This window comes from Canis lupus, chromosome 7 (genome assembly GCF_011100685.1).
Source record: "Canis lupus familiaris isolate Mischka breed German Shepherd chromosome 7, alternate assembly UU_Cfam_GSD_1.0, whole genome shotgun sequence".
NCBI classification, from domain to species: Eukaryota; Metazoa; Chordata; class Mammalia; order Carnivora; family Canidae; genus Canis; species Canis lupus.
In genome coordinates, this window is record NC_049228.1 from 35,948,009 (window position 1) to 35,973,246 (window position 25,238).

The 25,238-nt window shown below is 41.4% G+C and overlaps 1 protein-coding gene across 6 annotated transcripts in view; it reads left to right on the forward strand.

The window, feature by feature from the left end:
- EFCAB2 (EF-hand calcium binding domain 2) overlaps positions 1-25,238 on the forward strand; it is a 121,828-nt gene that overhangs the window by 85,699 nt on the left and 10,891 nt on the right. For 5 of the 6 annotated variants that reach the window (XM_038542768.1, XM_038542764.1, XM_038542766.1 and 2 more), the window contains one exon: positions 16,309-16,381. The exons of the other annotated variant lie outside the window; for it this stretch is intronic. In XM_038542768.1, coding sequence (XP_038398696.1) covers positions 16,309-16,381 — 73 coding nt within the window. The remainder of the gene's footprint in view (positions 1-16,308; positions 16,382-25,238) is intronic. 6 annotated transcript variants of the gene reach the window in all.

Genomic DNA, 25,238 nt, shown 5'->3' on the forward strand with positions numbered 1-25,238 from the left:
TCCTAGAGAAGAACACAGGCAACACCCTTTTTGAACTCGGCCATAGTAACTTCTTGCAAGATACATCCACGAAGGCAAAAGAAACAAAAGCAAAAATGAACTATTGGGACTTCATCAAGATAAGAAGCTTTTGCACAGCAAAGGATACAGTCAACAAAACTCAAAGACAACCTACAGAATGGGAGAAGATATTTGCAAATGACATATCAGATAAAGGGCTAGTTTCCAAGATCTATAAAGAACTTATTAAACTCAACACCAAAGAAACAAACAATCCAATCATGAAATGGGCAAAAGACATGAACAGAAATCTCACAGAGGAAGACATAGACATGGCCAACATGCATATGAGAAAATGCTCTGCATCACTTGCCATCAGGGAAATACAAATCAAAACTACAATGAGATACCACCTCACACCAGTGAGAATGGGGAAAATTAACAAGGCAGGAAACAACAAATGTTGGAGAGGATGCGGAGAAAAGGGAACCCTCTTACACTGTTGGTGGGAATGTGAACTGGTGCAGCCACTCTGGAAAACTGTGTGGAGGTTCCTCAAACAGTTAAAAATATACCTGCCCTACGACCCAGCAATTGCACTGTTGGGGATTTACCCCAAAGATACAAATGCAATGAAACGCCGGGACACCTGCACCCCGATGTTTCTAGCAGCAATGGCCACGATAGCCAAACTGTGGAAGGAGCCTCGGTGTCCAACGAAAGATGAATGGATAAAGAAGCTGTGGTTTATGTATACAATGGAATATTACTCGGCTATTAGAAATGACAAATACCCACCATTTGCTTCAACGTGGATGGAACTGGAGGGTATTATGCTGAGTGAAGTAAGTCAGTCGGAGAAGGACAAACATTATATGTTCTCATTCATTTGGGGAATGTAAATAATAGTGAAAGGGAAAATAAGGGAAGGGAGAAGAAATGTGTGGGAAATATCAGAAAGGGAGACAGAACGTAAAGACTGCTAACTCTGGGAAACGAACTAGGGGTGGTAGAAGGGGAGGAGGGCGGGGGGTGGGAGTGAATGGGTGACGGGCACTGGGTGTTATTCTGTATGTTAGTAAATTGAACACCAATAAAAAAAATATATATATATATATTTAATTATATTAATAGATCTGAGAGGAAATATCATGGGATCTATAGACGCTTAAGAGGCATTCGACAGAATTCAACACATATTCATAGTTTTGAAGACTCAATATGTCAGAGTTCTGCAGAGAAACAGAAGCAATAGGATATATGTTTGTATCATCTATACCGACATTTGTATCTGCATTTGTATCTGCATATTTAAATATACAGAGAGGGGAGAAGGTGATTTATTATAAGGATTATCTCACAATATTATGGAGGCCAAGAAGTCCCATGACTACTGTGTATAAGCTGGAGAACCAGGAAAGCCATTGATATAATTCAGTCTGAGTCTAAATACCTGAGAACCAGGGAAGCTGATGGTGTAAGTCTGAGTCCAAAAGCCCAAGAAAGAGGAGCACTGATGTCCAAGGGCAGGAGAAGATGGATATCTCAGTTCAAGCGAAGACAGCAAATCCACCCTTTTTCTATCTTTTTTTCTATTCAGGCTCCCATCAGATTAGATGATGCCCACTTGCATTGGTGAAGGCAACCTTCTTTACTCAGTCTACCATTCAAATGCCAATTTCTTCTGGAGACAGCCTCCCAGACACACCCAGAAATAATATTTTGCTAGCTATGTGGGTATCCCTTAACCCCAATCAAGTTGACACATAAAAGTAACGATCACACTCAGAAAAGTAGATCTGGAAATACGTATATCTTCACATGAAATATGTGCATTTCAGCCTAAAATCTAATTTCTTTCTTAATGAGAAAGAACTATCCACATTTCTGTTAAAGTCAGGGACAAAATGAGAATATCCATATTTGCTGTTATGATGATTATCATTTTTTAAAGTAGGCTCCACGCCCAGCATGGAGCTCAACCTGAAATTTGAACTCACAACTCTGAGGTCAAGACCTGAGCCTCAGCTCAAGAGTGGGACATTTAACCAACTAAGCCACCCAGACACCCCAAATTTAGTATTGGAGGTTTTAGCCAACACAATTAGACAAGTCATAATGGAGGCATACATATTGGACATGGCATGTCAGAAGGTAGAGAAGAGAGAAGGAGAACTATCCACATTTGCAGATGTGAAGTCATGAAATCTCTAGAAAACCCAAGAGATCCAATGGGAAAATTACTACAGGAAAAAAAAAAAGTCCAATAAAGAGGAAATAAAACTAATACCCAGAAACCAAGAGCCTTCAACTATACAATGACCAGTTAGGTGATATATAATGGAAGATAAGACCCATCTATAAGCTAAAATTTATAGACAGAATATAACAAAAAAAATTACAAATGCTAGCTTAGGAAAATCTGGAAGACATTAAAAATACACTTGAGCAAATAGAAAGACATACCATGTTTTTTGGATAGGAAGACTTGAACTCATAAAGATGTCAAGTTATCCTAAATCACTTACAAATTCAACACAGCCACAGTTAAAATGCCAGTAGATGTTTTCTGGAGCTACCCAATTGAATTTCATGTTCATATGAAAAACAAATAAGCAAGAATAGCCAGGAAATTGCTGATAAAGAAGAGAAAGGAAATGAGTTTAGCTGTATTTGATAGTAAAACATTACAAATCCTTTACAGTGAAAAGAGTGTGGCATAAAAGTTAATGAAATAGAACAGAAAATCCAGAAATATTCCCAGGTGCATATGGAGAGTTCATTTATGAAACGAGGGAGAAGTCAGGTAAGTGTCAGACTCTTGGTTTCAGCTCAGGTCATGATCTCAGGGTCATGAGATTGAGCCTCATGTTGGGCTGAGTGCAGTCTGCTTGAGATTCTCTCTCTCCCTCTGGCACTTCCGCTCATGCTTTCTCTCTCTCAAATAAACATATCTATGTTACATTATGTATATATATAAACACATGTATGTTATAAAACACATATATGTGTGTATATATATATAAATATATATATATTAATTCCTTTATGAACTTGAATGGGAAAAATGACTCACAACAAAATCCTAACGTTAAAAGGTTGACACACTCAGCCACATAAAAAAAAATTCAAGCAAAAATGCCTTTAAAAAAAATCAAGAGGTGAACGACTGTCTGAGAAAACCTTATATTGCAAGTGGCTAATATCATTGAGGTGTAAAAGTGGTATGTTCGATTAACCAGAACTCTCCATTCTTTGACCATAGACAAAAAGGCATGAATTATTATTTTAAAATAACTTTTTATTTCAAAAATATTAAATAAGTTATTTTAAAACTTAATCTTCTCCATATTTCTAAAAACATTTTGCTTTGAAATTAATTTTAGAGTTACAGAAACACAGAAAGTAGTGCCAAGTGGTCCTGTGTGTCCTTTGCTCACCTTCTCCTAATGGTCAGGTCTTAACTAGACATAGCACAGTCAGCAGAAGTGAAGATCTTCTGACACTTTCACTGGCTTTCCGACTACTCTCCATTCTCTCTCCAGGATCCAACAGAGAATCTGTGTTCCATTTAATTCCTGTGTCAAGTGTCTTCAGTCTTCCAACCTGTGACAGTTCTGCAGTCTTTCTCTTTTGTGACCTTGATATTTTTGAAAAGTCCTGCTCTGTGGTTTTGTAAAATACCTTTCAGTTTGGGCTTGTCCAATGTTTTCTCATGCACAGATCAAGGTAATGCACTTTTGGCAGGAATACCAAAGGAGTGATTTTGTATTCTTCTCAGAGCATGTAATGTCAGGGGGTACTTGACATGGTTATGTCTTGTTACTGGTGATGTTAACCTCGTTCACTTCAGGCAGTGTTTCCCAGGATTCCCCCTCCATAAAGTTATTATTATTCCCTTTGTAACTAGTAATATCTTGGAGGACATACTGCAAGACTATGCAAAATATCCTTTCTCCTCAAACTTTGTCTACTGATTTCAGCATTCATTGATTGACCTTACTTATAACAATGTCACTGTCATGTTTGCCAAATAGTGTTTCAGTGTTATTTTTCAAAAAGAAAAATAGGGAGCTTTTTGTTTGTTTTGTTTGGACAGTGAGCAGCCATTTGGCAATGTTGAACTTGGAATTATTTAGACCTTTCACAACAATGGAAAATGTTTTAGTTAATTAATCGAGTAAACACTTATTAAACCCTTGTTATAACCAAAACATCTATGAGGAATGCAAAAGCCATGTTTGTTCTGTTCTGCATCTGAGTCTTTTTCTCTGCCACTACTTGTCACCTCACATCACATTAACCACCATGATTTGTCCTAAGAAGATGTCATTGGTAAGCGTCCTGAAAGACAGACTCTCAGGAGTCAGAGAATGGAATCTGCTTCCAGTTTTGCTCCATTCTAGTTGTGTTCCTGGAGGGTGAGTCACATGCCTTCTACAAAGTTCTAGTTTCCTTACTTTAAAATGGGGACGATAATATGGATTGATGTGAGAATTAGATGAGTGAATATATATGAAAGTTATTTTTAATTGAAAGGCATTTCTCAAATTGTGAAGTGTTCTACAAATTCATGTATTATTCAACAAACACTGAGTCCCTATTATGTGTGAGTTCCTTCTAAGTGTTGGAATATAGCAGTGGAGGGCCTCTGTCCTCATGGAGCTTTTATTTTATTTATTTTATTTTATTTTATTTTATTTTATTTTATTTTATTTTATTTTATATTTATTTATTTATTTTTAGAGAGAGAGAGGTAGAAGAAGAAAGGGAGAGGGAGAGAGAGCATCATAAGCAGACTCCCCACTGTGTGCAGAGCCTGACATGGGGCTTAGTCCCGTGGCCCTGAGATCATGACCTGAACCAAAATCAAGTGTTGGCCGATTAACCAGTTGAGCCCCCTGGGGCTTACATTTTAGAGGCAAGAAACAGACAATATATAAGTGAAGAGATTTCAGATGGTAATCAGTGCTATAAAGTAATAAACAGGACAGTGTTACAGAATACTATAAGGAAAAATAAATAAAATACTATAAGGAAGGTAGAAGAGAATGATGTATTAGCAAATGAGAGTGTGGTGAGGTGGGATGAAGCTGTGTAGAACTCCGGTCAGGGAAAGCTTCTGTGGAGGTCATTTTTGAGTTAAGATCTTTAAGATTTGAAGGAGCCAGCCATGTGAACTGGGGGAGAGCAAATATAAAGGTCCTCTGGAGGGGCAGGGGTGTAGTGTGTCACAGACCAGCACGGGAGGTGGGGCTGCATGGTGGGCAGCCAGATACCAGGGTGTGAGACCCAAGTGAGAGAGGTTGGTAGGCCCTCATCAGATAGAGCCTCACAGACCTTATCAGTGCCGTGGGAAGCCACCAGAGAGTGCTTGGCCGGGGAATTACGTGCTATAATGTTCACTTGTAAAAAATTGTTCTGGCTCCTGTGAGAGTGGATGGAGGTGGCTGATGAGAGCTGAGGCAGTGACACCTGAGAGTGACTTCCGTGATCCAGGTGAGAAGTGGCCAGAAAAAGGTGGCGGCGGTCAGCATAGAATAGTCATGAGTGCTACTGTTATGGGCCTAGACGTGTACCCCCAGAAGTCACATCCCTAATGCCCAGCACCTCTGAATACAACCTTATTTGATGATAAGGTCGTTAGAGAGGTGATTAAGGTAAAATAAGAGCATCAGAGTGGGCCCAAATCCAGTCTTAATGGAGTCTTGTGAGAAGAAATTTGGACACACCGAGACAGGGAGGCAAGCACACAGAGGAAGATAGGGTGAGGACACGGGGAGAAGGCGGCCATCTGCGAGCTCAGGGGAGAAGCCTCAGAAGAAACCGCCCTGCCTCCATCTCGATCTTGGACTTCCAGCCTCCAGAGCTGTGAGCAAACCAATCCCTGTTGTTTACACCCCCCCCCCCCCGCAGGCAGACTCATGCAGTTATGATAATAATGACGGTGGTGGTGATTTCTTCATGGTATCTGCTGCCGCCTCAAGCTAGGGCATAGACTTGTGTGTGTGCATGTTTCCTCCCGCGTGGTTGCCAAGGGTAAAAGTAAAGATAGAGCTGAATTATTTATTCTCTATGTAGTGTCTGATGTTTCATAGAGTTCTTTTCTGAGATACACAGGAGACCCATTTCTTCACTTGGAGACTGCAAACTCTAGCATATAGGATGGTATGAGAAATAATACCGTAACAAGTTAGAACCCAGAGCTTTTTGGAAAGCATATTTTAGCAGTGGAAAAATGATCCTCCCTTGATTAGAGGGACCTTCAGAAAAATAAGCCTATTTTTTAAGTAGAACCATTGTCCAAATAAGGTTTAGCCATTATTATGTTGGTTTCATTTCATGGCTTTGCGAAAAAAGATCAATGTGTGAAAACTCTCTCTATGAGGGCAGGGTCCTCCTCTCATTGTCTGCTGTGCTGTGAATGGTACCTGGTGCACGGTAGTGTTTGGCAAATATTTATGAGATGAATGTAAATCATTTTCAAATCCTAGTTTGTTCCTTCTTAGAATTTTTGAATTGCTTTCAACGTTCTCTCATACTTAGCTGAATATCAGCGATTCCATAGAGGAGGTAAAGTCTTTGGCCTGTGTCTTTCTCCCTTCCAATCGCATCCATTGTCCTGAGTCAGGTCTTCACTTGGAATGGTTTTGACCTTAGACTGCCCTTAACCGGAGGAATCACCGCCCAGCTCCGTGGCACTGGCGCCACCTCGTGTCAGGAACGTGACACTGCACCCACTGCAGGCCTGCAGGGAACCAGCCTGGCCCTGGTCACACAAGCTGTTGCATGAATTAAAGGGTAATGCCTTTATTGGGCAGCGTTACCGTGACTCATGTGTTCAGAAGGGATTTTTGTCCCCATGTTTATTACGTTATATATAGGGCAAGTGCGGAAACAGATTCTTAGTCTTTAACCATAAAGGCTTCTGGAGTTGATTCATAGTTCTAATCAATGTGAGACATCTACTCCTATAAATATAGGGAAGAGCTCTGCAGAGTTTTAAGACTTTATATGACATAGTTGATTTAATTGAGGTGTCATCAATTAGAAAAAACACGAAAATGATAGATTGATTTTTTTTTTTTATTTATTTATTCATGAGAGACACACAGAGAGAGAGGCAGAGACACAAGCAGAGGGAGAAGCAGGCTCCCTGCGGGGAGCTGGACGTGGGATTCGATCCCGGGTCTCCAGGATCAGGCCCTGGGCTGAAGGCGGTGCTAAACCGCTGAGCCACCCAGGCTACCCACGAAATTGATTTAAATGAAAGAAAAAAAATATTTCCAAGGAAAAATGGTTTTTGTTTTTGTTTTTTAATACAAGAACTGTATTTAATTTCTGTTCTGTATCCACGGTAGGACACTGAGTGGGTTGTTCACAAGATGAACCTGTCGGGATGCCCGGGTGGCTCAGTGGTTGAGCATCTGCCCTTGGCTCAGGGCATGATCCTGGGGTCTGGGATTGAGTCCTGCATTGGGCTCCTCGCAGGGAGCCTGCTTCTCCCTCCTCCTGTGTCTCTGCCTCTCTCTCTCTCTCTCTCTCTCTCTATGTCTATCATAAATAAATAAATCTTTAAAAAAAAAAGAGAGAGAGAAGATGAACCTGTCTAGGGACCGCAGGGCCAGGAGCTGTCTGTACGAAGTGGTGAGGACTCAGAGAATCAGTTTTGGAACCAAACCATCCTGACTTGCAGCTAGCTCACAGGAGCTGATTGTTAGGTTTTCAGGAATTCTGCAAGCCGCTGTTACAAACTAAATTATATGAAAAGTAAATGACATAAATTTACAAGTAAATTATATTAAAAACAAAGGAGCTCACTTGGGCAGCACTTAGAGTGAAATTGGGTGGGTGCAGAGATTAGCTGAATTCCTACACGAGAACCCGGGGGATGAGCCACCCAGGTGCCCCTTTTGTTTTGTTTTTAATGAAAACTTTTTATTTAAAAAATATCATACTTGTAGACAAATAGGAGTGGCACATGGCAAACTCAGTAAGTGATCTCAACTTTTTCAGGTTGTTCTGTATAAAATGCAACATGAATGTGGTAACTAACAATGAAAAGGTACTAAATACTCCCAAGTTTACCTCCTCCTAATTGCAGCACCATGTTTTACTCTCACTTATGCTTGTGAGGCAGTTTGCACAGGTGCTGGGATGCCAGGCAGTGGTGGGGACCCCGGGGGGGCAGGCATTTCTTTCCACCTCTTCCACCAGCGACTTACTTTGGCAGCTTCATTCTTTGCGAGCCCCTGGTGGCTGTGTGGACAAGGTGGAAATGCAAATACTGCTCATCAGGGCTTTTCCCTCCCAAGGGGCCAGCTGGTAACAGCACACCCACCATTGTACACAAATGACTTTGTGCCTTTTCTCTGCCCTTGCTTCCAAAAGCCTGACAAGAAGACTTTGGGATGAATTATTAAAATTCAAGAACAATGTTTTGTTTCACTACACTGACTTCAGTAAAGTTTCTAACTGGTTGCTTTAAAAGGTTGCATTAATAATTGTAAATGCCTTAATGATTTAATAATGTTACAATTGTTGTAAAAGTTACTTTATTATTTTTTTTTAAAGATTGTATTTGAGAGAGAGCAAGCATGAGCAGAGGAAGGATTACAGGGAGAGGGTCCCAAGCAGACACCGCAGTGGGCGTGGAGTCCAACATGGGGCTTCATCCCACAACCCTGAGATCATGACCTGAGCCAAAATCCAGAGTCAGAAGCCAATTGACTGGGGCCCCCAGGCGTCCCTTAAAAGTTACTTTAAAATAATTTTCAATCATTTCACTTGATTCAAAATCCTATTTAGTAGAAGTGAAGTGGGTGAATCAGCCCCAATGTGGTGTGTACTTGTGTCACTTTATTTCATAGTTTCATTTTAATGTTCCAGTTGTCTAACATCTTGGTTATTTCTTATTTCTGAATTTCTTTTATGTTCATTGGGAAGTTTTGGAATTTCTATACCTTGTCTCTGAAAGCTACAGTTTTAACTCCTAGCATGGTTTTTTCGTTTTTAACTTTTCCCTTTGCCGTTCTTCTCCTTTCTAGACCTCTGTCCCCTTCTCAGAAACTCATGGCCTCACGTTTTTCCGACCTCTGTTCTGTCTTGCCCTCTCTTCCTCTCTGTTTTTCTTAGGTCATGTTTAGGAGCCTTATTACTTCTGAGGCTGGCAGGTTAGCTACATGGTTTCCTTCTTTATGGCTGGGACCCCAACCCCATCCCGGCACCATCTGGGGTTCTGGAGTCCAACCGACCCCTCTGCCTGCATTCCTGTGTTCTTGGCACCAGAATCCTAATGCCAGAGGAGCTCCTAGGATCCTCTGTCTTCTGTGCCTCTGGCCTTGTATTTCAGAACATGTGCAAACAAGAGGAGCTCAGAGGCCTCTTTGCTTCTCCTATAATTTCCCTCCACACCCTCCTCTCGTCCTGTACCCGCCCGGAGCAGTTCACCCTGCTGCCTTTTTCACTGTGGGGTCAAGGATGAACAGGGCTCCATCTGCCCCAGATACTTTTACCTGTTCTTAAGCCAAAACGATAGGTAAAGTGTAATACAAAAAAAGATAACTGTTTTAAACAGGTTCTATGAGGCAGGATTTCTGTTGACTTCTTACTGCTTTGGTTTTCATTTCAAATGTGCTTATGTTGTTTGTTTTTCAAGTTTATTTACTTTTTGGTATCTCTCTACCCAACATGGGGCTCAAACTCATGACCTCAAGATCAAGAGTCGTGTGCTCTTCCAACTAAGCCAGCCCGGTGCCCACTTCTTTTTTTTTTTTTTTTTTTAACCTTTTATTTATTGATTCATGAGAGACACACACAGAGAGACAGAGAAACAGGCAGAGGGAGAACCAAGTTCCCCGTGGGGAGCCCGAGCCCGATGCGGTACTCAGTCCTGGGACCCTGGGATCATGACCTGAGCCAAAGTCAGATGCTCAATTACTGAGCCACCCAGGTGCCCCTTTTGTTTTGTTTTTAATGAAAACTTTTTATTAAAAAAAAATCACACTTATAGACAAATAGTAGGAGTGGCACATGGAACACTTGACATCACATAGGTGCACAGATGCAAAATGTTAACATTTCGCTTTTGCCTATGTTCTCCCTCTCTTTTATAATATACACACACACATATTCAACACTGCACACACATTTTCACACAAACATTTTCATTATTATTTTAATTTTTCTGGACTATTTGAGAATAAGCTGTGGGTGTTATGACCTTTTCCCCTGAAATACTCCAGTGTATATTTTCTAAGAACTAGAATATTCACTTACATAAGCCACAGGTATGTGTGTGTGTGTGTTTAAATATAATCTTAGAATAAGAGTAGCTAAAAAAAAAAAAAAAAAAAAAAGAATAAGAGTAGCTGGGGAGAACTTGAGGAGGTCATTTGGCTCATCCCCCTGCTTGTTGCAGGTAAATTCCTCCAGTACATGATGGCTGCTTTCCAGGAGTGATAAGCCCAGATTCCCACAGGGACCAGGCCTGTGACGTGTGTGTGTGTGTGTGTGCCCCACCTAATTAGAGACCAACACTGTGCTGAACAAAACCTTATCTGCCAGCATGTCTGTACCTCAGGTCATCAGTTTTCAGACCTGGATCTGTCTTCGAGGCTCCCATAGGGTGGAGCCTCCAAGCTTCTCTGGAAGTGCCTCGTTATGGTCAAGTTCTCCTGTGAGTCTCATGAAATCCCTGGCCAGGTTTATAGGAGGCAGCAGTGTGCAGGGTTGAAGAGTGTGGGTTCCCACCTGTGTGTAGGGATCCCATAGCCACCACTTCTAGGATCCTGGGGAAGTTACCTCACCCTTCTGGGTTTGTTTTCCTCCTCTGTAGAGTAGAGTAGGTGCTGTCTTCGTAGGGCTGTTGTCAGGAGTAAGTGGATAAGAATATTGAAGCACATGGGACACCTGGGTGGCATGATCAGGTTGTGATCCCGGGGTCCTGAGATTGAGTCCCACATCGGGCTCCCCATGGGGAACCTGCTTCTCCCTCTGCCTGTGTCTCTGCCTCTCCCTGTGTGTCTCTCATGAATAAATAAAATAAAATCTTAAAAAAAAAAAGAAAATAATATTGAAGCACTTGAGAGCAGAGCTAAACCGCGTGTGGCTGTGTGCAGCCTGTAGGTGGTGGAGGGGTGTGAGTGGGCTGTGGGGCTACCCCTTCTCCAAGTCCCAGAGGAGGTGTCCCTTCCCAACCAGAAGGCAAGTTAGTCCACTGTCTCGTGTCCTGCCCCCCGGGTTGGACCCGTAGCCCCGGTGCCCTGCTCCCTGTGGGGGTGGGGGGACACTGTTGGGATGCACTGAGCAAGATCTTGAACATCTTGGGGTTGTCTCCTTATCTATGAAATGGAGAGAGTGGGGGCTCCCCCTTCCTGCCATGGAGCAGTGCGAGGAGTAAAGGCATCTCTGGGGCCCGAGTTTGAGCTGTGAGAGTCCTGGCCAGAAGCTGCAGGTGCCTCTCCGGAGCTGCCACCTTGTCCCCCCTGCCACCCAAGTCCCCCTGCCGTCGCCGCTCGCACAGGCTTGCTCTTCCTCCGTCCCTGAATGTGCTGTTGCTGAGATCACCAGTGGCCTTCTCTCTGTGGGCTGCTGCTGCTTCTCTTCGGCTCAAGGGACAGTTTTAACAGCAAAGTCATTTTGCAACCAGGGGTCTGGGCAGAGTGCAGTTGAGGGGCCGTGGGTACAAAAGAGGAGTGGAGAGGCTGTCAGAGGCAGGACAGACAGAGGAGTGGGTGGCGGGGAGCTAGGCACAGCGGGTCTGCAGAGGGGCTGGGCCTGCAGTGGATGGTGGGCAGGGGACTCACGAGGACAAGATGAAGGATTTGGAACAGGGGCTGTGGGAACAGAGGGAGCGGGCTTGGAGGTGGTCAGGCACCTATCAGAAATGTCTTCAAGGGACGCCTGGGTGACTCAGTGGTTGAGCATCGCCTTTGGCTCAGGTCATGATCCTGGGATCCTGGGATCGAGTCCTGCATTGGGCTTCCTGCATGGAGCCTGCTTCTCCCTCTGCCTGTGTCTCTGCCTCTCTCTCTCTCTGTGTCTTTCATGAGTAAATAAATAAAATCTTAAAAAAAAAAGTCTTCAAGATAAGGGAGGAAAATACCTGAATATTTTGGGGGCAAAAGAAGAAGCAACTGGTAGAGGATGAAGATGCTGAGTTGGGGGCGAGTGTGTCCTGAACAAGACACAAGAGCCAGGGACTTAGAGGATGCTTACCCAGATGAGTGCCAAGTGATGCATATAATTAGGAGGAAGAAAGAGGCAAGACTGGAACTAAGAAAAACTCAGAGGAGTTAGTTTTTTATTCCTTGGAGGCTGAGAGGGAAGGGGTGGGGAAGGATGTATGTACTTCTAAAGAGGTGAGCGGGCAGGGCAGGGCCTGTAATGGTAGGGGGCCCCCTCCGAATGCGTGAGTCCCTCCCAAATTCATAGATAGCCCGAACCCCCATGTGATGACGTTTGGAGGTACGCCTTTGGGAAGTGGTCAGGTTTAGATGAGGTCAGGAGAGTGGGGGCCCCCACGATGACTAGAGCCCTTAAAAGAAGAGGGGGACCCAGAGTGGGCTCGAAGTCTGCTGTGTGAGGACACGGAGCCAGGTGGCCATCGCAGGCCAGGAAGACTTTTTTTTTTTTTTTAATTTTATGTATTTATTCACGATAGACATAGAGAGAGAGAGAGAGGCAGAGACACAGGAGGAGGGAGAAGCAGGCTCCATGCAGGAAGCCTGACGGGGGACTCGATCCCGGGACTCCAGGATCGCGCTCTGGGCCAAAGGCAGGCGCTAAACCTCTGAGCCACCCAGGGATCCCCCCAGGAAGATGGTTCTTACCAGACACTGAACCTGACGGTGCCTTGGCCCTGGGCCCCGCGGCCTCCAGAGCTGTGAGCAATGACGTTTTGCCTTCATCCGCCCGGGCTGTGGTGTGTAGCTGTGCAGCCCCAGCCGACGTGGCAGGTGGTAGGACGGTGAGCCGTGGTGCTCACTCAGTCTGCGTCTGTTTGGGGACGTGGGTGACAGGTATGTGGGGTCTTCTGCTGACATGAGGTGCATCCGAGGTTTGGAGCTTGAGGCAAGAGGTGATAGATGAATGGAGCGGGCAGGATGGAGGGGGAGGGTTAGGGTGCGGTAGATGGCAGTTTTGTTTGCTTTTTTTTTCTTTTGTTTTAAGGATTCTATTTATTTATGCATGAGAGACACACACACACACAGAGGCAGAGACACAGGCAAAGGGAGAAGCAGGCTCCATGCAGGGAGACCAATGGACTCGATCCCAGGACCCCAGGATCACGTCCTGAGCCAAAGGCAGCCGCTCAACCACTGGAGCCAGCCAGGCATCCTGGTAGATGGACATTTTGAATGGTTGGCTGGAACATATCGAGCAGTCATGTGTAGATGAATTCACTGCAAAACACAGCTCGTGGGCCAGTTTGCAGGGGCACAGAGGGCATTCCTGGGTTATTGTGGACTTGTCAGCCAAAGAAGCCTTTTGCCTTTTCCTCTTACGTGAGTGAGGCCTTCATGTTTTAGGACTAGAGAGAAAGCAGCAGCTTGGTGCCGGACAAATGGAACGAGCTTTGTTTTCTGTGGTCTCCCCAGACAGAGCAAGAGTGAGCCAGTCTAACTGGATTCATTCAGGAGAGGTGAGAAGGGGCAGGGGTCTTTCTAAGGGGAGCCAGGGGAGAGAGAATTTTCTATACTGAAAGGAAGCACCTGCCTCCCTCTGACCCAGAGCAGCCCACTGGTGGTGGGAGGCCCTGGGAGCTCACGCAGGCCCTCTTCCTTGGACAGCTGGGTTGGGGCAGGTCTCTGGAAAGTTCTTGCTAGACCCCTGGCTGGTCTCTTCCCGCCAGCACAGTCTCCTCAGAGGAGCTCTCGTGCAGCCCAGCCTCGCTCCCCGAGCTGTCTGCAGCCTGGACCTTCCTCCTGCTCCCCCTGTCATGTGTCACGTTTGGGGGTGGATTGTACCCCACCCACCAGCAAGCACCTTAGCCCTTCCCATGTCCTGGGTATTGGCAGCGACAAAGGGCTCATTTCAATCTGCTCTCAAGTTTCTCAGGCACAAGGGATATTGATTACCTTGCTGACCCAGCACAAGGTAATTCTGCTTTTCCCTCCACGTACGTCTCTTCTCAAAGGCTGACTCACGATGGCAGCTCTTCCTAGCTATTTCCAGAAACAGAGGGTATCGGATTTAAAATTTAAAATGTTCTAGTAACCATATTTTCTTTTAAAAGGTGAAAGACAAACTGGTAAAATTAATTTTAACGCTATGTTTTATGCAACCCAGTGTGTCTCAAATATTGTCTTTTCAACATGTCAGTTTAAAAATTATCAGAGATATTTTACTTTTTTTTCCCCCTAGACTCGGTTTTTGAAATCCATGTGTATTTTACACTTACAGCCTGTTTTCACTTGGGCTGCTCACATGCCCAGTGCTCAGTAGTCAGATGGAGGCAGGGACCACTGTCCTAGACGAGGGCCTGTGGGGACTTCCAGGTCCCCCTGTCCCGTCCCCCCAACATCGTGCAGGGTAACTAGCCTTTCCTTGGGTCCCTCTGATTCTGGACTCTGTGGTTCTCTGATGCACATAGAGAGGCCTGGAAGGTTATGGAGGGGCTAAATCTATGAATACTTAGCAAATCATATGTTTTTTTATCCTTGCCTCATTAACTATCGGTTCTTTTTTCTTGTTTAATTTTATTTGTTTATTTGAGAGAGAGAGAGAGAAAGCATGAGCAAGGGAAGGAGCAGACTCCTTGATGAGCAGGAAGCCTGTCGCAGGCTCGATCTCTTGACCTCAGGATTATGACCTAAGCAGAAGGCAGATGCTTTACCGCCTGAGCCACCCAGGCTCCCCTATCAGTTCCAATGCATACAGCAGGAGTCCGATGCTACAATGATATATTTACCACAGTGGTGTTAGCCAGATTCATGGGACACCTTTAGGGGACTTCTTGAAAGTCTAGGCTTATAGAATGCTTCAGTGTCTATAGTCACAGCATCACCTTCAGGTCCTACCTTCATGAGGGATGTGGGCATGAAAATCAATGCATGAGTGTTGAGACTGAGCTGCTTGGGTGGGTATGAAATAAGAAGACCTTACATGTTTAGCTGGCCCTCGTTTAGTCTGAAGGAAAACCAATAAGTGAAAATTAATCCCATCTCCCACAGTTACTGATTTTCAGTTTTCCTCTCACTACTCATTCTGCAACCTCTTTAAGTGATGAACCTAGACATTCTTGTTTAACATGTTTTCTCAGTAAAATAGGGAGTAAATATCATACCACTGATACCATCCAGAATGGTTAAGAAATGAAATATTCTAGTTAAGTATTTGTGAAATTAAGTTCACACTCAAATACTACAACTGTAATAATTTTAAGTAGAAATATATTTTTAAAATATTTTATTTATTCATGAGACACACACACAGAGGTGGAGACATAGGCAGAAGGAGAAGCAGGCTCCTTGTGGGGGGCCTGATGTGGGACTCGATCCCAGGACCCCGGGATCATGACCTGAGCCGAAGGCAGGCGCTCCACTACTAAGCCACCCAGGTGCTCCTTGGTGGAGATATTTAATAATCTATTACAAATCCTCTGTCTTAGCATCTAGAGAATACGGACTATAATTCATACTTTTCTTAGGTTATTTGCTAAATTGAATTACGATATTATGGGAGGGTAGGGGAGTCACTAATATTTATGGAGTGGCTACTCTGCCAAGAGCTGTGCTTTTATATTATAATATTCATATTATTTTATGCCGAGGGTGTTCCCAGCCCCATTCTAAGTATTTGAAGGAAGATGTTATGTGTTACCCCCCAGCTAGGCTTATGCACCCAGAGACTGGCCTGCCCCGCCTAGCACAGTGCAGGGCAATCTGACACCAGAGCCCTGCTACTAAGTACTCTGCACTAATGTGAACTTCTGCACAAACCTCTGGGGAGACATTATTGTTCTGCCCTAGACAGTGAGGTGCAAAACTGTTAACGAACTCAAAATCAGCTAGTAAGTGGCCGGCATTTCTTTTTCTTCCTCTCCCCTCCTTTTCATTTTCTAGAACTTCTGGATTTTGGCTCAGGCAGGGCTTGAGTTTGTAAATCAGTGCAAACACTGTTTCTTCTTCCTTTGGTTCACCTGTCTGCCTTTTTCTTTCCCAGGAAATATCTTCTCTCCTCCATGAGGCAGTACTGATAGACTTCATTTGCTGTGCTACGTCCACCCTTGAAGTGGTTTAGAGAAACACGGCGCTTACTTTTCAAAGTTTATATTCTGAAACTATTGACTATTTTTTCCTGCAGAGAGATCGGAACAATTATCAGGTCACTAGGGTGCTGCCCAAGCGAAGGAGAGCTGCATGACCTGATCGTAGAGGTAAGCAAGGCTGCATGGGCTGGGCTCCCTGCTATGCCCATTCCTTGTTCTTGAACACCCTTACCTGCAGCTAAGCATGTCCTAAACTAATGTCCTAAACTAATAATGGGTCCACTTGATGAAGACATTTGGGCAACTGTGTGGATTGGCCAGCCAGCAGTTCTGAAACAATATCAGATCTGGAAGAAATGGCTTTGACTAAGTAACTCAATGGCTCAAGTAAGGAGCCCACCTTAGATATTATTTATATTCTAAAATTAGTTGAAGAGGGGCACCTGGGTGGCTCAGTCGGTTGAGTGTCAGACTCTTGATTTCAGCTCAGGTCATGATCCAAGGGTCATGAGATCGAGCCCCGCATAAGGCTCCCCACTCAGCGGGGAGTCTGCTTCTCCCTCTCCCTCTGCTCCTTCCCCACTCATAAATAAAACAAATAAAATCTTTTTTTTTTTTAAGCTTATATTCATTTGAGAGAGAGAGCGAACCAGAGAGAGAGAGAGAGATCAAGCATGATCAGGGGCAGGGAGAGGGAGAAATAAACTCCCCACTGATTAGGGAGCTTGATGCAGGACTCTATCCCAGGACCCTGAGATCATGACCCAAGCAGAAGGCAGACCCTTAACTGACTGAGCCACCCAGGTGCCCCTAAATAAATAAAGTCTTAAAAAAAATAAAATTAGTTGAAGAAAGGCCAGCAGATACTTGGGACCAAATATGTGTGGAAAGAACATGGCAGATGAAAGGAATTGTGGTGAAGAATTTCAGTTCAGAAGAGATAGAAATGGAGGTAGGGACTGTAAGAAATTTATATTTTTTTGGGGGGAAAAAAAACCCTAACTTTCAGAATAAGTAGTAAACATAACAAAATAATAAGAACCAACTTGACACTGACTGAACAGTCTAAGAATTTTAAAAATGGTTATTTGTAATAGCGTTGATGAGTCTCTGGAGGGAATCATCTTGTAAAGCAGTAATGAATGGCCCAAGATCAGAGAGCTTCCTGCCCTGTTTGGTTTCCCAGAAAAGTGTCTGGTCTAACTAACCTCAAATGTAGCTTTCAGTTTAACAAAGCAGAGGCCTGAAGGGAGCGAAGCTACCTGGGCCACCAACAGGAGAAGAATCTGTTCAGAGCTGCTTCTCCATGTGGGTTTTGGTGGAGGCCAGAATCAAGCAGGAGATGAGGGGAGGCAGGCAAGGAAGTGGGATTTTGTTGATTTATGGGCCTAGCCCAGCACTGACTTGGTGAGTCACTTGACCTCTGTGTTCATTTCTCTGTGATGATACCTACTTCAAAGCTAAATGCAATCATGTATTAGAAGACATGTTTTGAATCCTAAAGCACTCTATATACAGTTAAGGAGTGGAAGATTGGAAAGACGACTCTGTTGCCTGTTATTAGCATTGTGGCAACTAAAAAAGCAGTACCGATTTTTCATTAACATTTAAAAATATTCAGTAAAGCTCAAAATCTTTACATTGTTTTTTTCCATTTTGGGACCCAATAAAACTATTTTTACTCAGAGGGGAAAAAAAGTCTTTTTTTTCCTGAGTTGGTCCTCACATTCTTAAAAAAAAGGTGTTGATCGCTGCTTGACAGTGTTTATCGACAAAGCTCGAATTTGTGCTAGGGAAAGAGGAAAGTTGGCGCTGTGGAACAGATAAGAAATGGAAGATGAATTTATAGTGAACTCATAATTATTGCATATAATTCAGTAGAGTAAATGGAGCAGTAAGAAAAATGCCCCTGGAAAGATAGAAAAGCAGAGCCTTTAGAGCCTAATTCCTTTTGTAGGTTTGAATCAGCAAACCACAATCCCTGGGCCAAATCCAGCCCACCACCTATTTTTACAAATAAAGTTTTATTGGAACAAAGCTCAATTCATTTATTTACATATTGTCTTTGGCTGTTTTCTCACTACAAGAGTGGAGCTGAATCCTTGTGACAGAGACCATATGGTTTGCAAAGCTTAAAATATCTACTGTCTGGTCCTTTGCAGAAAAAGTTTGCCAACTCTTGATCTGTAAGCTTCTCTGGCAAAGTAGAATAAACACCACATCTTGTGTCAGGAGGTCTACGTTCAAATCCCATAGCTACCACTTACGACTTGGCTGAGCAGCGTAGTCTTTCAAAGTCGGTTCCACATCCACAAAAGGAATGCAAATAGCATAGTGTCTTTATGAGGATTAAATCTGGTAACTATGAGGAATCAGGTGTTGCTTGATGGGCACTCTGTGCATATATGGGGTTGCTTGTTCTGTAGGTGCCTGTCTACTGAAGTTACCCCATGGGTCTGGGCAGTTAATCACAGTAGATGCTCAGGGCCCTGCGTTTTATTTTGTCATTGCCCCTTTCTTAGATATATTGACACAACCTTTGAAAGTTACAAATGGTTAGAACAGCTGGACCAGGACGGATGACTGTTGTCTAAGCCCTATATGTACTTTTCTGTCTTTGTGCACAATTTATTCAAATTAAATTATAGTGATATACTTCAGAAGTTTTGGGTGTGACTATCCTTTTTTGAGGTTTCCCAAATAAATGAGAAGAGAAAAAGCACGTAGATATTTGTTGGTATCAAATACATTTAGAAAACCAGAGCTCCAAATAGTAAAGCTCTAGGAGTGAATCCCTTATTGCTAAGTGCTCTGTAATAGTTTCAGAAATGAAAACTATTTCTACTTCTTTTGCTTTAAAATGCAATAATGTGATGATGCTCTAAACTTCTGTAAAACATCAAAACCTATGTGCAGTTCTCTAGTTGGCATTTACTTAAATTATAGTCTAAGTACATACTCTCAGCCCCTCGTTTCCTAAAGAGCAGTATAAAGTGTGATGTTTCTCTTAAAACAGATCATTTAAAAATCACTTGGCATTGATCCCTCTATTTCATATTCTTCAGTTACCAACTGGCCCCAAGTAATCTCAGCCCATTTGGAATATCACAAAACTCAGCAACAGCGAGAAGGCTTAATACCCAAATTTTATTGGCATACAGGTTACCAAAAAATTCTTCCTTTACTATGAAGTTAGAACCTTCCAGGATCTTCCATGTGGGAACTAGGAGGATGTGACAATATCTCAGTACCAGTGGGAAGGGCATGTAGAGGTTTACAGCCTTTGAAGTTCAAACCTAAGTGGAATTGTGGAGAATTTAAAGTAATTAGAAAGGAGAACTAAAAGACATTTGCAAAATAAGACCTATGTTGGTAAGATTATGACATTATACAGTGATTTTTTTTAAAAGGTCATTCATCAGGAAGGTATAAAAATCATAAATGTCCATGTAGCTAATAACACAGCTGCAATATCCATGAGGCAAAAATGGACAGAGAAAGGGATAGACAGACAATTCCACAATCATAGAAGGAGCTTTTAAAAACCCTCTCTAAATAATTGATAGAGTAACTACATAAAATATCAGCAAAGATGTAGATGATCAACCATCAATCACCCCAGCCTAATTGATATTTATAGGACGCTACACCCACAAATGCAAAATACATGTTTTTTTCAAGTGTATGGAATGCTCAATAGGATAGATTAAGTGCTGGGCCATAAAACAAGTCTCAGTAAATCTTTAAAAATTGAAATCATATAGGATATTTTCTCTGATTTTAAAAATGAAATGAAGAGAGGGCAGCCTAGGTGGCCCAGCGGTTTAGTGCCGCCTTCAGCCCACGGCGTGATCCTGGAGACCTGGGATCGAGTCCCATGTCGGGCTCCCTGCATGGAGCCTGCTTGTCCTGCCTGTGTCTCTGCCTTTCTCTCTCTGTGTGTCTCTCATGAATGAATGAATAAATAAATAAATAAATAAATAAATAAATAAATAAATAAATAAAATCTTAAAAAAAAAAATGGAATGAAGAGGCACCTGGGTGACTCAGTCAGTTAAGTGACTTACTTGATTTGGCTCGGGTCCTGATCTCAGGGTTGTGAGATCGAGCCCCACATCAGGATCTGTGCTCAGTGTGGAGCCTGCTTAAGATGCTCTCTCTCTTCCTCCCTCTGTCTCTCCCTACTGCTCCTGCTCGCTCTCTCTAAATAAAAAATAAATATGAAATAAGTCAGAGACCAATAGAGAATAAGATAACTAGGAAATCTTCAAATATTTGAAATTAAGAAAAAAAATTTGAAATTAAGCAACATACTTTCCAATAATTCACAAATCAAAGAAGAAATCACAAGAGGAATTAGATTATTTTGCGAACATTAATGAAAATACAACATATCAAAATAAAATGCACTTAAATAAATATAAATGCATTTTATAATGTGGAATAAAAAAGGATTCATATTAATAAAGATAAACAACTTGATCATAAAAGAAAATACAACATATCAAGCTTGTGGGATACAGGTAAGCAGTGCTTAGAGACCAGCTTATAACTTTAAATGATTATACCTGAAAAGAAAAAAAGGCCTAAAATTAATTATCAAAATTCTCATTGTAACAAATTGGAAAAAGAAGAGCAACATAAACTCAATATAAATGAAAGAAAGACAATTATGAACAGCAGAAATCAGTGAAATAGAAAATGGACAGAGAAAATCACTGATAGCAAAATACTAGTCTTTTCAAATAAAATTGATAAACTTCTAACTAAGGTGATCAAGACAAATTACCTACATCAAAATTAAAGGAGGGTTTATCATTATCCTTCAGACATTTTAAAAGGATAAGAAAGGAACAACTTTATGCTAATAAACCTGGCAACTTAGATAAAACGGACAAATTCCCCAAGACACACAAATTACCAAAACTGACCCCAAAAAACCTAGAGAATTAGAATAGCCCCATATCAATTATAAAAACTAAATTTATGATTAAAAACTTTCCCATAAAGACAATTAGAAGTTCAGATGGCTTTGCTAGTGCATTCTCTCAGACATTTCTGGAAGAACTAGTACCCATTCTACGCAAAACTCTGTTTGAAAACATTACAGGAGGTAACACCTTCCAGGCTAGCATTACTCTGATGTTCAAGCCTGACAATCCTATTACAAAAAAGAATAGATCTTATTAACAAAGATGTAAAAAGTCCTTAATAAGATTTTACCAAATCAATTTCAATAATATGTTAAAAGGATAACACATCATGAACAAGTGGAGTTTATCTCAGGAATCTAAGGTTAGCTTAATATCAATCAATGTAATGTATTACCTCAAAGAACAAAGTAGACAGACCATATGATCATTTCAGTAAATAAGGAAAAAAAGCATTTGAAAAAATTCAGTACCCATCAAAGAGAAAAAAATACTCAGCAAATGAAGAATAAAAGGAAACTTGTCAAGCTGGCCAGGGGGTAGCTATGAAAATTCAAGGCTAAAATCATACTCAGTGTTTTCTTTTCTTTTTTTTTTTTTTAAGATTTTATTTATTTATTCATGAGAGACAGGGAGAGAGAGAGAGAGAGAGAGAGAGAGAGAGAGGCAGAGACAGGCAGAGGGAGAAGCAGGCTCCATGCAGGGAGCCCGATGCGGGATTCGATCCCAGGTCTCCAGGATCAAGCCCTGGGCCGAAGGCCAGCGCTAAACCGCTGAGCCACCTAGGGATCCCTCAGTGTTTTCTACATAAAATCATGAACAAGGTGCAGATGCCTGTGTTCATCACTCTTCTCCATCATTTACTTGAGGTCCTAGCTAGTGCAACAAGATAAGAAAAAATAATAAAAGATACAGTTTGGAAAAGAAAAAGTGAAACTATTTCTATTTCGGACAACATGATTTTTCATGTAGGAAATCCTAAGAGATTTGCCAAAAAGGCTCTAGAACTGATATGAGAATTTAGCCAGATCACAGCCTACATGGTTAGCATGAAAAATTAATTGTATTTCTATAATTAGAAATTAACAATAAGAAAAATGAAATCAAATAAACAACTACATTTTAAAAAGCATGAAAATGTAATAATGAATAAATTTAGCAAAATAAAGGCAAGACTTAAACGCAAACACTATAAAGAGAAATTAAGACTTAAATGGATAGATATACATTTTGGTGGGTTGCAAAACAACATTGTTAGGATGTCAGTTATTTGATTCATAGATTCAATATGTTTGCAATCAAAATCATAGCGGGCTTTTTTGAAGAAATTTATGAGCCAAAATTGGATGGAAAAGCAAAGGAACTAGAATAATCAAAATAATTTTGAAAAAGAAGGGCAAAGGTGGAATTTTACTACCTGATTGCAAGATTTACAGTGAAACTACAGTAATCATCACAGTGTGATATTTGTGTACTGAGAAGCATACAAACCAATGGAACAAACTGGGGGATCCAGACATAGAATCATACTTAGATCTCTGACAAATTTGCCAAAGTAATTCAATGAAGGTAAGGATTATCATTTCAATAAATAGTGTGGGAGCAAATGGATATCTGAATAGAAAGAAAACAAACTTCAGCATTCTTTTACTCCACACACAAAGGTTAACTTGAAGTGGATCATAGACTTGAATAGATGAGCTAAAGCTATAAACTTCTGGAAGAAGACAGAGAGAAAACCATGTGATGTTGGGTTAGACAAACATTTCTTAGATAAGACACAAAAAGCATGAACGATTGAAAAAAAAAAAAAGAAAAGCACAACAAACAATTGATTACCTTCATCAGTATTAAAAAGTATTGCCCATTTAAATGCACAGTTAAAAACCAACAAATATAAATATACAAACCAAACAAATATAAATCACAGATTGGGGGAGACATATTTGCAAATAATTTATTTGACATTGTATCCAGAATATACAAACATCTATTTTAACTAATATTAGAAATATGATGAATATCTATATTTATTGGGGAGGATGAAGTGCCACTACACATCTATTCTAATAGATAGTTTTGTCAGTAGTGTTCAACATAATCCAAAGTTACCAACTTATGTGTCTGTGTCTCACTTCTATCAAAAACTTCTTGAAGACACAGAGTTTATGCTTTGTACATCGTTGCATCCTTAGCACTGAGAATGAAGCCTGCCATAATCTGGTTCAAGAACCTGCTCTACCATTTCCTGTGGTTATTATTATGTTTCTTAACACTTTCTTCTTGTGCTTGCAAGACCTAGTATCAGAATAGTGGGAAATTCAGGCTTGCAAAGCACTTCAGATATACTTTAAAGAAGAGTTTTACAATAAGTCTGATTCGTGTGCTCCAAAATTCCAAGTTTACAGTACATAAAAGTAATTAAAAACTATTGTGAGCTGTTAATTGTTCATTTGTCAAATAATTACCAAGCATTTACCACGTGCCAGGTACCAGGCATGCAGAGACCAAAGAAAACTGAAGAAACCTCATCCTAATATGTCTCAAGATAGTTTCAAACACTTTAAAATTGTGAACATCAAAAATTTGAATACCTAGGCATTTAAATATTTGAGATTGTGTTCAGTCCTATTCATTTAGCAAAATGAAGAAACTCACAAATGAATGTTGTTGCTTTTTCTGTGGTCAGTGATTTAATGTCAAATTAATAGTGGTGAGAAGCCTGTAGCCTGTATGATGTCAACGTGTTCAATATTCCCTAGTAACCAGCGAAAACAATGTAATGGTTTTACTGAGTCATTTCCTGCATATTTCGTCTTGGATGAAAAATATCATACCACACCAGACATACCACAAGCCCCAAAGGTCCCAAATCACAGTTTCTCATTATTTTTAATTAAGTATCCTCAGAAATTTTTGTGTTTGAAACTTCAGAAATGACTGTCTAGTTAGTAGAGTAAAATCTGCATAATCCACATATTTGTAAAGTGATAGCTTTCATCAATCTGAACCTTAATCGCATCATCCTGATTCCAGATGAGCCCTGAGATGTCACAGCCTTCAGAACCCAACTGTACCAAGCTTCTCAGAGATTGAGAAAGGGTGGGAGCAATTATGTTCTGATTTTGAAATAGCTGGTGATGTGAAATACTGTCATCTGTTATTTTTCCTAAGTACACTGGCGTTGGATAAAGTGGGAGAAGGGAATAGATCTGTTCTCATTTGTGCTAATGTTAGATGTTGGAGTTAAAGAATTGTAGACTGATTGGGGCGGGTGGATGGCTCAGCCCGTTAGGCGGCAGACTCTTGATTTCAGCTCAGGTCATGATCTCAGGGTCCTGGGATTGAGCTCGGCACTGGGCTCTGTGCTCAGTGGGGATTCTTATGCCTGTCCCTCTACTTCTGCTCCTCCTCCCGCTGTCTCTCTCTTTCAAATAAATAAAATCTTAAATAAATTAATAAATAAAAAGAATTGTAGACCAAGAAGTACTTTGGAGATTATCTAGTAATGGCTACCAGCCATGACTTTGGAATGGAAATAGATAAATGGCGAGGGGCGGGGGAGAGCTGAGGGGATCGTGTGTTGTACAAGGAATACCCTGAGAGTATCACACATCTGTAGTTAGAAGAAAAACAGTAAATGGAGCTAAAGCAGTGATCAACAGCAGGAAACAAAACCCAGGGAAATCTGTAAAAGTGGTTTTCCCCTCTTTTACATAAATACATAATATTTATAAATAAATGCATTTCACAATTTCATATAAACAGTCATAATGAGACTAATACAAGTTTTTATTTCAAATTTTTATTGTAATAAAGTAATACATATAGAAATTTTTTAAAGAAATAGAGAAAAATCTTTTCCAGTGATCCAACACCTTAATATGATCATAATATTTTAGTGTACTTCCTTGCATATCATTTCCCCATGGATGTTTTTAACATGACTGTGATCTTAGAGTTCAGTTAGTTGAGCTGGAATTCCTAGACTTCTTCCCTCAACACGCAATGGAATAAAATAGGGAAATTAATGGCTTGACAGCCACCAGTTCTCCTATAGCTTCAAGTTGTAGGAAGTCCTAGTTGGAAGGGAC